The sequence below is a fragment of the Choristoneura fumiferana genome, chromosome 10, assembly GCF_025370935.1.
Source record: "Choristoneura fumiferana chromosome 10, NRCan_CFum_1, whole genome shotgun sequence".
Classification (NCBI taxonomy): Eukaryota; Metazoa; Arthropoda; class Insecta; order Lepidoptera; family Tortricidae; genus Choristoneura; species Choristoneura fumiferana.
In genome coordinates this window covers 16,720,255-16,736,742 of record NC_133481.1, presented here as the reverse complement: position 1 = coordinate 16,736,742, position 16,488 = coordinate 16,720,255, and the positions used below count along the sequence as shown (strand labels likewise).

At 38.0% G+C, this 16,488-nt stretch overlaps 1 protein-coding gene across 9 annotated transcripts in view; it reads right to left on the bottom strand.

Moving 5' to 3' along the window:
* Positions 1 to 16,488, bottom strand: part of LOC141432186 (CUGBP Elav-like family member 1) — a 531,549-nt gene that overhangs the window by 146,014 nt on the left and 369,047 nt on the right. For all 9 annotated transcript variants that reach the window (XM_074093670.1, XM_074093671.1, XM_074093678.1 and 6 more), the window contains 2 exons: positions 16,222 to 16,342; positions 10,697 to 10,779 (listed from right to left, as the gene is read on the bottom strand). In XM_074093670.1, the coding sequence (XP_073949771.1) occupies positions 10,697 to 10,779; positions 16,222 to 16,342 (204 nt within the window). The remainder of the gene's footprint in view (positions 1 to 10,696; positions 10,780 to 16,221; positions 16,343 to 16,488) is intronic.

Here is a 16,488-nt window from a genome sequence, read left to right as displayed (position 1 = left end):
GAAGAAACTTTTTTTCAAGGCGGTACATTTGTAATAACAATTAGTGCATAACTGACGCAAAGTACTCGAAGATTTTTTTACACTGTTAAGGTGGTTTTCCACCGGCGTGGCCGCCTCCTCCACTAAATTAGTCCAACTATAATCAATGTAAAAATAGCTCTGCTGTCAAATGTCTGGATACAAAATTTCTACGACTAAAAATAACTTGATCAAAGATTTAACTTGTAGTTTTACATACATTGGCTATTAGTCTCATCATCATCATCAGCCGGAAGACTTGTCCTTAGGACGCCACAATGAGAATAAAGTTTGAAATAACCCATCTATGAGGTTCCATGCTTTGTCTTTGTTGTCCGTCCGTCCACTTGTAACAAACCTGTTCTTAAGTTTTGAATTGTTATAAGTCGACGCTCTAAATTTACACAGATTGTTATTACTACAGTAACTGTAATAAAATTAATAACAATATTATAATGGAAACTAAATGGTGGTACAGCACCAACTCACACCTGACCAGTTTTTGTTCAATATCAAAAAAGACACGTGACGTTAAAGTACACTGTGCCAATGTAGAAAATCAATGCTTTCCTACTAATATACCCAAGTCCTTTACTTTCCCACTAATAGCCCATAGACATTAAATCGATCTGCCACTAATTCGCTCTAGAAGGCCAGTCACCGCGTGAAGTTGGAGTGACGGCTGGGGCTCACTTAGCGCGGTTAGCGCAGAGTCGCGGCTGATCGGCCAATCAGAGCGTGGAAATAACAACCAATGAGAGTAGGAAGTTTACGTGCAGTTTTGTTTTTGGAAATAGTTCTATTGTTTTTTGGTGCACATAATGTATTTTTTGACGAACAAGAGTGTGTTATTGTTATTACTAAATTAAAATTTATTATTATATTCAGAGTGGTCGTAGTAGTTATTTCAAGTGTTTGAGAGTGGCGTGGTTGGTCCATCTCATAAGCGACCTTTAACGTAACCAAGTGCCTTCGACGCAAGCTTAAACCAGCAACCGCTGTATGCACACTATCATTAAGTCGGGATATGCGTTCAAAGAAAGTAAGAATGCCTGCGCGAAAGCTGATAAGCGTTGCTTAATGGCTATTACAGGGAACTCTAAAAAGCCCCTGTGGAACCCAAAACGCGACGGCCGCGGCCCCCTAATAAAGCAAGCCAATTACTTAAGACCAGGGCTTGTGTCATAAATCCGCTATCGATCAAAGTTCACCGTGACGAGACAGGGTTGGCATGCGACCGAATACAAGGTATTTCAAAAATATTAATTCGGACTGCAAGGCTCAACAATATGAATCAAGAATACAAGGTACAGTCGAGTTCGTAAACTTGTCAGCAAAAATTTGATCAAAAATATATGAACATTATTCTACTCTATTGTTAAGGCGTAGAAGCGTGTTCAGATATTTTTGATCGGATTTTGCTCAGAAGCTTTAGAACTCGACTGTACCTACCACAAAATGCATCCAGGTTACTTCAACAGCGACTGGAAATTTTTATTCGAGATAATGTCACGTCTTTGAGTCATCAGAAATTGGCAAAATGTGCTATAAAATGTCTTGTGAAGCTCAGTTCTATATCCTTTATAGGATACGTTGGATGTACTTAATTGAATGTGAATGTAAAGATAGGTATTTTGGAATCTTTTTGTATTTTTATTTCAACTACAATTTTTTTTTGTCAAGTAACAAAAATTTTGGAAATGAAATAAAAAATACAAAAATATTCCAAAAAAACAATCTTAATTTGATTGCATAATAACGACATCTCTTGTCCGGGTCAGCTTTTAGTTCCAATGGGGTGCCGAAAGTTTCTCGATGAGGGCTACAGCATAGATGTCGCTAGTGTCGCTGCTTAAGGGACTAAATAAGAAAACAAACAAGCTGAGATATGTGGTGCATAGGAGAAATTCGTGTCTGTATCACTGTCCAGTGGTGGTGTAGCGGTATAGCACGTGGCACGGAATGCCGAGCACCTGGGTTCGATTTCCAGCGCTGGTCTTATTTTTCTGGTTTTTCTATACATCTATATTTCAGTTTGTATTTTCGGAATGTGAATGTTTAATCTGTTTGACTTGATGAGCTAAAGAAGTTTTTGATGTTTCACGGTAATTTAATCTATTTATGACGGGATGCAAACCGTAACAAATATACTGAGATAAAGATACCACTTGTACGCTCCTACCTACCGTGGTTAACTAAATCTAGACTAGTCCATACTAACTTTACTGACACACTGATGATAACATTGAGGTCTAACATAGGTCCGGAGAGCTATCAATGTAACGTGGCTGCATTGTTACAAGCTTGTATTATACTTACATGTATGTATATAACCTTCAAAATTTGTTAACCATTTTCTACCACTTATTAGTATCCGATTGAGCTGAAATGTGGTGAAATTCTGGTGGTCCAGACAGGATTATCTTCGCACGAAGAGACTCTTCATAAGATTTACGACATTGACTTAATAACGTGGTTTGGATACCAATTAAATATATAGTAGGTTCATTTAATAATAACTCCAAGTATCAGCCCTGACATCACAGCACGCCGCCGGTGCGCGATTGATTCATGGCCGTCGAGCGACGGACAACCGGTTCTGTATTACATATTATTTACTGGATAATATAGTGGCAATAAGGAAAAAAAACTCTACTACCGTTCGTCACATACAGACTGTGTGGAGAGCCAGTCACTAAGAATTTGACGACTCAGATTCGAAGTGCTTGTTTCCTAAGATAGAAGAACTTCTACGCTAAAATTATAAATGTGAAAGTGACTCAGAACCATTTCGGATAAAATTTGGTATGAAAATATGTAGTATGAGACCTTGGGACGGATAAAGGATATTTTTCATCCTGGAAAATGGCATAGATCACGCCAGATAGCAAAAACTAGTTTACTACAAATAAAAATATCTGTTGTTAGTGAAATTTTAGAATCAATCCCAGTCAGTAGTTCTCCCTATAAAAATCCCTATTGATATTGGCATTTTTCAGGAAAAAATATACATATTGTTCTGCTACATAGCTATCTTAATGTTCAGCGACATCGAGGCAGACCGATGGCGAAACGATTTGGGCACGTGCGCAAAGAACTGGCCTGACATTGCGTCAGAACGGGAGTTGTGGAGGTCAAGAGGAGAGGCCTTTGCCCAGCAGTTGGACAGTGTGCAGGCTATTTAAAAAAAATGACCTCATAATGGCCGGCAATGGACTAGCAGCTCTTTTGGGGTTCCTGGGTCTCACGGAGACGTGACGGTGATCGTTTACCATCAAGTTACCCAAACTCAATTTCATTTAAATCTGTTCAGCGGTTAAAGCGTCAAAAGGTAAACGGCGAGCAGATAGTGCTAGTTTCGCGTTTACAATCATCATCCCAGCCTATATACGTCCCACTGCAGGGCACAGGCCTCCTCTCAGAACAAGAGGGCTTGGGCTATAGTTCCCACGCGGGCCCAGTGCGGATTGGGAACTTCACACGCACCATTGAATTGCTTCGCAAGTTTGTGCAGGTTTCCTTCACCGCAAAGCTCGTGGTAAATTTCAAATGTAATTCCGCACATGAGTTTGGAAAAACTCAGAGGTGCGACCCGGGGTTTGAACCCACGACCCTTTGTTTGAGAGGCGATAGGTCAAACCACTAGGCCACCACGGCTTTTAACTCGGAGGTGCGAGCCGGCGTTTACAATATAAGTAAGATAATAATATTATATATTAGTAAGAGCAAAAGAGTAAGAACAAATACAATTCTGAGCTAATTTTACTGAAAGTTTACATTAGAACTGTATTTGAACTATCGTATTTATAGCTAGTTCAATCCTCCCTTTATATACCGTAGAGACCAATGTCAAATAGAGAGCCATCTCAATAAAATTTACTCCAAACTCGTGTCTTTATTAACATAGTACAGATTTCAGGATATCGACAAGAGGATCTGTAATATATCTTCATGCCTCGCTCGACCCTTCTAATCTACATCCTGTGGGGATTCCACCACAGTATAAACTTAGTAAGCAATCTACAAACAATCTGCTGAATAAGTAATCAAACATACACGCATTAATATTGACATTGGTAGAAGAATAAGTAAATAAATATCATGGGACACTTGACACCAATTGACCTAGTCCCAAACTAAGCACAGCTTATACTATGGATATTAGGCAACGGATAAACATAATAATATAGATAAATACATACTTAAATACATATTAAACATCCAAGATCCGAGAACAAACATTCCTATTATTCATACATATATCTACCCCAGCCAGGAATCGAACCCGGGACCTCAAGCTTCGTAGTCAGGTTCTCTAACCACTTCGCCATCCGGTCGTCTGAATGAGATGTCGAATGAGATGGCTTCGTAACATCAGCGGGCGGAGCCACATCAGAATAAGATTGGTTTTTTGAAATCTTTTTGTATTTTTTATTTCAATTCCAAATTTTTACTTTTACGGTCAACCCGTAAAACCTAAATTGAAAATACAAACTGAAATATAGATGCACAGAAAAACCAGAAAAATAAGACCAACACTGGGAATCGAACCCAGGTCCTCGGTATTGTCTGTGAGGAGGGTTTTCCGACGAATGCAGTATCACTAGATGGCGCTAGTATTGTGAAATCCATTCTACGTTCATCTTGCTTGCAATTGGCTTAATTATCTGTTAATCAATTCCTTGCGAATGTTATTTTCCAGTGATGTTACTTCAAAAATTAAATAGGTCCACTGGAGCGGAAGAGAACGAGCGATTGCGCTTAGAATGAACAAAGCAAGCGTGTTCGGAGATTTCCTGCTGGTTTTATACTACGGCTGAACCCTTCAACTATGCTATGCGCAAAATCTGTGTAAAGACATAACTGGAGCCAACTTAGGCGATTAACGCGGGACCTTACCCAACTGACTTGAATTCACAAGTTGCGCCTTCGACTTGCAACATTTTATTGAATTTAGTGAATGAACATAATTTTGCTGACGGAATACTTGGGACACAGAGGCGCGAAAACACGCCAGTTTTGACCTAGTTTAATGTTGTAAAAGTGAGGCGCGATTTTAAGTTGAAATTAGAACCCAGTAAGAAAGGTATTTATTTACTTCAGCTTTATACATCCACGCGTTCCTGATAAAAAGAGTCTTGACAGACAGAGAGACCGACGGAAAACAAAGTGATCCTATAAGGGTTCTGTTTTTTCTTTGGAGATACGAAGCCCTAACTAAAAAGTACGTAAATTCATATTTTATGGGGTCTTAATTAAATCTGAAATTGTCGCTTTAAATCGGTCAGTATGGGCAAGTCTGAAAATGTAAAGACATAAAAAGATGTATTTTTAGGAACCATGTCTTCGATGGCAAAAACTGCATAAATAGATTTAAAAAAAAAGTACTCAGTTCGGGAATCGAACCCCGGTTGTACTGAAAAATAAAACTTACATTATTTCTATTTGGATATCGATTTTGTACGTCATGACATCATGAGCTGTAAGTAAATGTTACTTATTATGAAACAGTCCGTAGTTACTGTAACTACAGACTTGCTAACACTAACCGATATGAAATTGTGTCACCCTATATGATTATTATAATATTTTTCTTTTTCTAGTGACAAAACAACCCCTATCGAAAATACAAACTGAGACCAGAAAAACACAGAAAAACCAGAAAAAGAGACCAGCGCTGGGAATCGAACCCAGGTCCTCAGCAATCCGTGCTACGTGCTATAACCCCTACACCACCGCTGGACAGGAGTCTAGACATAAATTTCTCCTATGCACACATATCTCAGGTTGCTTCTTTCTCTTTTTTTTACAGACCCCTCACCTACTAATATGACTTAAACTGTCTTTCCTAAAGCCAGTGTTACAAGTTCTTAATTCAAAAAGCTTTGCTGTGTACACGCCACGTTAATTGGCCGCTTCCTCGATCGCGCCGATAAAGTACCTCGCCAATTAAAAGGCGTGAACGACTGACGTTTAGACGGGGAACGATAAAGAACCTACAGTATAAACGGAAGGGAAGTTTGTTGGCTGAATGCATTAGGCCACAGTCTTTGTCATGTTGAAGAAAAAGTGTTTACTTTTAATTCAACACTTTCTGTCCGGCCAGCACGATAGCTAGCGATGTTAGGTAGCTTTGTGCATCCCTTTTTGACCTAAGAGGTTGGAATAACACGCACATAGTAAGTCAACAATATCGTCTAATTTCAAATGTAATGTCGCACATGAATTTCGAAAGGTTACAAAAGTATTCTTACCAAAAGCCAGAGTTACGTGACTAAACCGTTCGTGTTTAGTTATTTATCGGAGTGATATTAGCATAATAACTAAGTATCGACTCAATTTACATAGTTGTCTTAGCAGTTAAGTACTAACTAGGTATATAAACTTTTTTGCAAAGTTACAGTCAGAAAAAAGTTCAAAGTCTAGAAACATGAAATTTTGCAGGAGTGTTCTTCGTAAAAAAATTAAGGCCACGATAGTTTTTTTTAGAATAATACCGGAATTTTATTTCAACTACTAACAAAACAGTTCACGCGAGTAATGCCGCGGGCAAAAGCTAGTTCAAATAATTCAACCCAAATTAAAACAAAACACGACTATATTATACAAAATTGTCTGCCATTCTTTGCCTAGTAACAGTAAGTAGCAAACAATGTCGACCAATCACCGTGCGTTATGTCTGTATACAAAATGGCGCCTCACCTGCCACTCCGGAGATCGGAATCAATCGAGAGAGAAAACCCCGATAATATAATGGAATTGAATTATCACGAGATGAAGACGCGGTATCGCAGAATAGGGGAAACAGCAGTAAGTTAGTTATAATTTTCTTTTAGACAAACAACACGGAAGAATAATGGTCAAAGTTTAAAAAAAACTGGTATCTTACTAGTTAAATACCCTGGACGTGCTAAGCCTGTTTTCTGACCAATTAAAAATATATTATTATAGCCTCGTATATTTTTTTCTTCTTCTCAAAATCAAATCATTTATTCTGCAAGTAGGCCACAAAGGGCTCTTTTAGTTAATCATTAGTACAAGCAAAACAAATCAATACAGGTTGTCCCAGAAACCAACGACAAACCGTTGAGAGCTGATAGAGCAGCTCAAAAGCTATTAAACTACTTTTTTGCTTTTGCATTTAAACTACTTGTTTTCAAATTGCGTCAGACTTTTCCACCTTGCATAGCCTACTAGCAAAACCACACTATGTAATTACAACAAAATTTACTTCGATCAAAAATTATATTAATTTTAACCTTCTGCTCCTCTTTCCACCCTGTGACGACCGGGAAAGGCACGCGCTGCAGAAAGAATCGGTAATTCGATTGTATTCGATAACAATTTGGCTCAGTATCGATACTATGTTCCCGCGAATATCGTGATACGTGTGGGGCTATTACGGCGCCGTGGAAATTCGGAAACTTAATAAATCGAGCGGGGGAAATGCGGAAGTTATGACTCAATGACTTATTAGAACGGAAAAGGGTAGTTTACACCATAAAACAGTAATAATTAAGTACAATTATTTTAGCCCTGAAAACAGATAAGATTTTCGATAACTGTAAAATTATGATGCGTTGACTGAGTTAGCAAATAAGTGACATTATAACTAGCAATTGCTATCCAAAATCTATTGGAGAGTTGTGTTTTGCTCAGGTTAAAAAAGGCGGGTGATTGCTGGTGTCATGTTGCGAGACTTGAATAGGTACTTGTTAAAAAAAATTTACGATAAATGTGCGAGGATGTGTTACGAGAAATGTGTTTTTTATTAACCAATAGAAACACTTCATTTACCTCGCCTCGCTACGCTCAGCTGTTTCCACCAGAGATGTCCTGCGCGAGTTTATATTGGTTAATGAAAAACACATTCCTAGCAACACACCCACGTAAATTATTGGTAGAAACGGAGCTTAACACTTCAATGCGTCTTAACAGTTTTTATAAAATTTATTTAAGAATCGTCGCGATAAAAAAATCTATTTAAGTAAAATCGCGTCCGAATCAGGCCATCCGTTTGGGCAGTACGGCGCCACAGACAGAGTTACGGAAACGCAGATACACACATGTTAAACCTATAACGCGTCCTTTTGCATAGGGGAGCTTAAAAAAGGATCTGTGTCGCATGTTGCAGGATTTACTTGAATCGATCCTGAATATGTTTCCAATACCAGGATTCAACATAAAGAGCGTTCTAGCATCATTCTTGCCATTCAATTCGATACGAGTATCTACTTGAGAATAAAATTGTAAAAAGCGAGCGGGTAATATCGCCATGTATAAATAAATAGTGTTGCACTTTTGCTGTCAATAAAGCTGGCTCTTCTACTACTCCTACTAACATCCCTACCAATATTATCGAAGATTTTTTTTAAATGTTTGTAACTTAATCATGCAAATAACAGAGCGATGGATCTGGATGAATTTGGGCACACAGTTTACAACCTGGATTAAAATATAGGGCAATTTTCATTCCGGAAAATTATACATAACTAGAGTTACTGCGGCAAAGCGAGAGGGAAGAAAGAATATTTTTCTGACGACGTCGAGGGAAACAGCTAGTAATATTATACATGTAAAAGTTTGTTATCTAATTACGCTTTTACGCTAAAACAGCTAGATATAGATTTGGATACATTTTGGTATGTATGTAGATATTCCCACGGGGTCTATATAAAATCTCACAATCTTAACCGCTGAGTTAAGAGACGTGAGATTTTTTTAAAGTTGTTCGTTATTCAATTATTATGGTAGGTTATAATTTAAAGACGTGTCTATTCCTCTTTACGTTGTACTGCCAATCGTTCAGAGATTAACGGGAAGAGATCCCATTACGGGATAAGATCTCCTTTGTACATTGGTTTCTCGATATAATCTGTTAATTTTATGTGCATTATGTAATACATACATTTAAACGATCAATTCTTGTATATAGTCAGAATCTCGGAAACGGCTCCAGCGATTTCGATGAAATTTGGTATGTGGGAGTTTTCGGGGATGAAAAATCGATCTAGCTTGGTCTTATCTCTGGGAAAACGCCCTGGTACTGTACAATAAAGAGTTATACAACACAATACAATACAGCGTAATTGAAGAACGTAAAGTACAGAATAATAATATCAACGCCTGCATAACAGTCCGGCCGTAACAGTGCACGATTGGATCCACAGTAAGAGTTTTCTGTTCATTGTGTGTGTTACCAGGAAACCACTGTATGGCGAGCGTCTTGACTGCGCAATGTATAGCGTACATAGTCGCCGTGTCGTTATAACCCCTCTTATATTACCCAAGTAGGTCTTCAGGCCGCTTTAGGCGATCGATCAGTATCGCACACCGCGGTTAAGCCTGTCAGGTGCAGGCAGCTCGCTTTGTTATACGCCGAGAGACAGAGATAAAAGGTAGCCTCTTGCTTGCCTATATACTAAAGCTGTCAAGCTTGCTTTGAGAAAGAAAAACAAGTTATGTAAGCTAAATAATGCCATTCGGATTAGGTAATTTGGATGTCTTAGTTCATATTTTAAAAACGTGTGTACATTTATTTTTTAAATAAGTTATATCAATCATTTTTGGATCTCAAGCTATCAATCTTTAGATTTTTTACTTAATTATCATAATTATTAATACAAATAAACATTTAAGGACATTTAAAGAAAGACCAATTCATATTCAAATACTGTAAAAAAAGTATATATTGAAAGTCTACGTTACAATGTGTCAAAGTAAAAACTTTATATAAATTGATCTTTCTCGATATCAGCACAGGACTATGAAAGAACTACGGCAATATCTCCGAGAAAGAAAAAAGGTTAAAAAACTTTTAAGACATTAAAACTTGTGCAACAGCCATTATTTTGTGCATTATGCTGTAATTTGACAACACTGTAGCACAGCGCTTAACTTGTAGCTTAATATTGATTGATAGTATCAAAATCTTTCTCCCCTCGTTCTTAGTGGAGGTCTAAGCTGTGCACAGCGGTGGTATGTGTAATCCTCCTGAGTCCCGATTTTTTCTAATTAATGATAGCAAAGGTCTTGATGGTAAGAGATCACCACCACCCATAGACAACTGCATATTGCAGATGCGTTGCCTAGAGGCCTAAGATGGAATACCTCAAGTGCCAGTTATTTCAAAGCAAGCAATATTATTTTACCTTCCACAAGTCCTACCACCTGCCATAGCCTGCCATAATGATAGCAAAGGTTTAGATGAGAGTCATATTTTCCTAATTTTGTTACTTTTTCATTAGTCATCTGCATATTAATATCTGCGATAGCTGAGCGTGCAAAAATACTGACTTGTCCTACCGGCCCAAGAAATAACTTAAGAGTCGTATCAGATATTTATGCACTCTTTATTGTGTCAGGCTAGCCACTACGAAACTCGAAACTCGAAGTTCGTATCGTACCGTCCCTCTCGCTCTCGTATTAAATAGTATAAGTGTCAGAGGGACCGCACGACACGAACTTCGAGTTTCGAGTTTCGTAGTAGCCCTGCAGACATTGGCGCTGGTGTACATTCGGCACTATTATTCCTACAACCGGTTTGTTTTTTATACAGTTTGCTAGGACTCACAAGGATATAAGCGAGACGACAAACATCAAAATCTATAACTGTTGCGAGATATTTGCCGTATTTATTTAAATGGCCCATAGAAAAAACAACATGAAACGCACTTACCCCGCTCAACGTTTTGATATTGTGCAAAGCGTCTTGCGCTTTCAACGCCGCTTTGCGCGTGAAAAACGTCACAAAACAGCACCCTGCAACAGAAGCGCACGCGTACATAACACGACATACACCAAACGCACACTTGCCTACACACGCCATTTGGGTCAATCAACTTTACTTGTATTTTTTTTTCTTTTGTGACAGTGACAGACTTAGAAAAAAACTGTTATTGTATATGTTACTATTGTGCTTAGTAGTTATTGCTAGTAACTATTACAAAAATGAACGCACGATGAATTTTAACCACAGAAAACATAGAAACTCATGGTAGTAAAGAGTTGTCCAGGGGACGTAACCATGGCAACGGGGTACAAGAAGAAGTTGATTGACACATTTGTACGACAGCGGGAAGGTATACATACATTGACAACGAGGGTTTCGGGACAGGCCAAATATCACTAGATGGCGGTACTAGTGGTCCGTTTGACATTTGAGTCTTGCTTGCGCTTGGCTCATTCGATTATTTAACCAATCACAAACGCGACACAAATGTCAAAGTTGTAAAACTGATCTGACGATACTAGTGCCAATTGGTCTGTCATAGAAACCCTCATTGGATAGTGACACCAATATACAATAATTCTAACATACAAATAAAATACAAAAAACACTATTTTGGCCATGAAAACAGACAAGATCAATAGTTTACTAAAGTGTCGCAGAAAGTTTTTAAAATTATTTTTGTTTTGCATAATGTTATTTGGCAGAAATATCTTAGGGCAGAATTATGTTTCACATAATATCCTTTTAGCAGATTTTTCTAATTCAGAACTATACTTTCACATACCGCCGATGATTGGATATTGATTTGGCAGATTAATATTTAGCGTAATGTTTAGGTGGCATAAAGTTACCATGCCGAATTAAATTTATCCTCTAACCTAACTTGGCCTACTTTTCTGGCAGCCGTTCGTTTTTGTAACTTGTGTAACATTTTCTACACTATTAATAAAATCTCTAATACACCGGAAACCTTACCGAAATCACAGGGAAATCATGCATGGAGTCTCACAAAAATAACCCCGCAGACACAGGAATGTGAATACATCACAGTGGAATTAGTTCGCAGGATAACTTAGTATTCCTTTGTGCCCGGGCAGACCTCGACGGGTCCCGAAAAGGGTAACAATTTTACGAGGGTATTCTCGGGACAGTCTACCTTGAAACTTGGATTGGATAAGTATTTTATTACTAGAAGCCGGCGATGGAATTAAAACGGCTTCCTCAGACGTAGACTTGTCAAAAAAATGGCAGATTGCGAGAAGTTTTGAATAAACACAAAAAAAAATGTACCAAATTTTTCTCGTTTACAGATAATCATTTTATCGAGATGGAATTTATTGATTTTTAAAATAACTTTCTGAAGTAAACGATTTTTACGCAAATAACATTTCAGAACGAAGTTGTGGAGTCAAGAATTTTGCAGCATGGACACTATAGGCTACTTACGAGAAAATATTTTTTACATCATACGAGTATGTACCAATTAATTATTTAACCTTTAAAAAAAAACAAGACAAAACAGACTGGAGACTCCTCTAGAAGTTTCTCATTGGAATTTTTGATTCAAAATGTAGTCTCGCGGCATACTTTGAATATTGTCTAAATAATATATGGAAACATTCGTCAATGACAGTAAATATCCTGAATTTTTTTTACAGGGGTGGTCAGTAACCGTAAAACTAACCAAAGCACGTGCTGAAATGTTCCGAATTAATTTTAAAACAACTTATGTCTCTTCAAGTGTAATTCTTTATTGCATTTGTGTCGCGACGGCTATTGAGTCATCTGGGCATTGCAATTGGCAAGTCAGAAGTGGCAGCTTTCTGTTATACTCGGTTAAAGTAGGCGGAGACCTTTACAGTCCCTATGGATACTTTGTGCCGCTGTGTAACGCGATTTGAGTAATATTTTAAGCGTTTTCTGTGAGCATAGGTAGAAGCTTAAATTCGAATTTTTACATGTAAACAAAGTGATTTTGCAGTCACAATCTGAAGTCACAGTTTGAATGGTAATAATGAAACTTAAAGATGTGGTGTGACAAAGAGCTTCGGGGGGTTAAAAACAAAAATTGTCCACCCGCACTTTCTACTTCGATCTGCGACTACAACGTCCGCATTTCACTTAACTACGTTTGGTGTTTGCATTCTTAGGTTCAATGAGATACCACCTATTTAATCCGGCCTGCGGAAAGAACGCGGGAGAGCCCACGGTCCGGCCCGTGATATAGGGTCCGATTTTATAAAGCTAGAAGTAACAAGTAATTAGTTTCATAAGACCCGCCACTGACGGTAATAGGTCATAATCATAGATAGCCACTCATGAACATAATCAACACCAAGTGCGTTCCTTATGCGTTACTCGTATCTAGGTACCCCCTGGAGACTAAGTCTACTTAATTAATGTATTACCCCCATTACCAGCCAAAGTCTTGGCCCGCATGAATTAGCCCTTGAGTCAAAAAGTTTGAAGACCCCTGATCGAACGTATAAATTAAAAAAAAACTTACTGATATAATGTCTAACGATTTCAAACAGCTTCCATCAATGTTCATACGAGCAGGTTAATATCCGAAATGGTTTCGCCACGCCACATCGTGCCACGATAGTATACCACGCGAGGGCATGGCGTGCCAAGTAAAGGTGCGGCCAAACCGCAGCTTAAAAAACGGTGACGGTTCGGAATCGCAGTGACGCGTCGTATGCGCACCGTTTTTTTTGCATGCTTTCCACACCGCTGCTTAAAATACGCAAACGGTGCGGAATCGCAGTGACGTGCCGTAAACGTCACGACTTTTGTTCGATTGAAACCTGAAGTTTACGACACTGCGATTCTGTATTTTAAGCAGCGGTGTGGAGACTGGAGAGCATGCGATAAAAACGGTGCGCATACGGGGCGTCACTGCAATTCCGTGCCGTCAACGTTTTTTAAGCAGCGGTTTGGTCGCACCATAATGGGGATTTATAATCTAACTCGACCCGATACTTGTCTTTCTACTAATGTTATTGATGTGGAATTTGCACAGGTATCATGTTAACTATCGGTTTAGGTTATTACACGCTGCTTTTTTACGTGAATACAAAATTAATGGACCTAGCGCAGTTAATGTCAGACCATATAATGCATAACTGTTTTTTTTTATTTATCTCCTTTTTATAGTGCCACTTCATCATTGTAGGTTGGCATTCAGCTCCTTATATCTCGTCATGTCCATAGCCAACTCAAATAGCTGTTCTACTGTCTTGATGCCGGTCCACTCTCTGATGTTACGGAGCCATGACATTTGAGTCTCCCGACATTTCGCTTTCCGGCTATTTTGTCCATCGTATAAGTAATTAATAACATATTTTTTTAAATTGCATATTCTTATTTAGTTTAGGGTGTCCATACTATTAGTTTGTGATTTATATGAGTACTAGCTTTCATCCGCGGCTCCTCTGCGTTAGAAATAGCTTCACTAGAAACATTTACAATCTTAAAGTTTGGCTTGAAAAAAGGTTGCTGTAATATTTTAAAGCACAACGTTAGTTCGTTAGAACAGCGCTATCTATTGATTGCAGGCGATATAAACACGCGAGACTTAATACTCATATTAAATGATATTGTTACGGATAACTCACGTCTTAAATCGAGTTTAGCTCGACATGTTCCGTTACAAAATCATTTAATATGTACCTATCGTTAACAAACAATAGTGTTTTAAAAAGGAAATTTATTACCTGACAAGTCGTTTTTCATAAGTTTGTTGTTAAACAGTCGAAGAAATCAAATCACGTGCCAGGGTGATATAAACAAGTCATCTTGAAGCATCGTATCCTATGTCTCAATATCCAGATTTTTGTATAATTATGTAGGTAAGCGGGGATTCATCTAAATCCATAGTACCGTTATAGCGTGAGTGAGTCAAAGCAACTTCACAAACTTTCTCATTAGTAAGATAGGATAGAATAGTATGAACATCCTAAATCAAATGAAACTATTATTTAAAATATTTGTTCCGCTCCATTTCTATTGAAGCGCAATCTTACAGCCTGACTACGGTTACGTGCGGCGAGCATTTTTTCTGTTCACTGCGTGTTCTGCCAGGTAATCATTGGACGGGGAGTCTTTCGGCTGCGCAATGAACAGAGAGTACGCTCACTGTATTGCCGGTTACCAGGTTCTACACACTGTCATGTTACACGGGAAGCGACGCGAGATGTCATTGGACATTTTATAAAACGAATCTAACGAATCCCTATCTGTTACTGCCTCATACACTTTAATAGATACTCCAAGTACTTACATAACGTCGCACAATAGCTGTATAAGTCGATAATACACTTCAAACATCAACATCCAAACTCGACTCATAGTTTTATTTGCGAATATTCGCACCGCGACAACAACAACATCATTTAACATTCACAGCGCCGTACACCGCATTAAAGAACAAAATTATGACACACGCGTATATTCTTACCGCGTTAGCATAAAGTAAATTTTCGTCAGAACAAACGCATTCGTTTATTTGGTGCTACTATAATAGCGAAAGCGACACAAAACGTTTACAATATTAAAACAAACAGCAGCCCAAACGGACCCGTATTGCGAGTCTCACAACAAAAGGGTCCATATTTGCATGAGACCTAACAAAAGGAACTCCAACCAAAGACATCCAGTGCAAAACAAAAATGTCAACACGGTACAGACCTTTGTCAGTGCAAAACAAAAGACGAACACGAATATACCATCCTCGGCATTAATAAAACACGCTTTTAATAATCAACATTTTCTCAAAATAGGCTATCATTTTTTCACCCACCGAAACTTTTGACAATTAATGTCGTCCGAAACAATTACCTTAATTTGGAAGTTTTCTTTGAATACTGGCACGAACGGCAAAAAACTGAGTACGAAAATTTGACATTGTTACGAAGTAATTAATGTCTTCCTTTTCTAAGGTTCCGAGAGGGAAAAGGTTCATTATCATGAATTCTAGAAAAAGGCTATCAATTTTAATAAATTTAACGAAAAAATTACCGTCTCGCTTCTTAGCTTTTACGCAATTACATTTGGTGAGTACAACTTACTCAAAATGTATGTTTTACAAGCATTGTTAATCTGTGAAAACATCTTGGTAATTTAGTTTCCTGTTGCCACACTTCTGCGACTTCTTGTAACTATTAATAGAGAGAAAAACAAATTAACAGATTTTCTTGTAACAGAAAAATAATTGACCGCAATAACGAAAAAAAAAACCTAAAATATACATCAGTCGAACATAGAACCTCTTCCTTTTTATGAAGTCGGTTAAAAATACACTAATGCGTTTTTTTTCAAGGTAGATGATAGTTTTGCATTCCATATAGTGTTGTCTCATTCCAAAACAGTAATTGATATACTATCGATTGGCGACTATTATAGATCGGTAACATTATTTCTGTTAATATAGTTGTTATTGATGATGTCGATGATGTAAAAGCAATTTTTACCTTTGCTGGCACCGGTGATCTTGTCCCGCAGTACATTGATCTGATGCACGCGACCAAACTCCTCAAACATCATCCTCAAGTCGTTCTCGTCCATACTCCGAGGGACTTGGCCAACGAACATCTGGAAATCATTAATTAAAAATAAATTAGTGGTTTTCACTGTTAATAAATACCGCTGAAAACTCTGTGCCATCTATGAAGACTAATACTACTCGAGAAATATTAATTTACATTCAAGAGTGATTTAAGTTTGAAAAACTTCTTAGA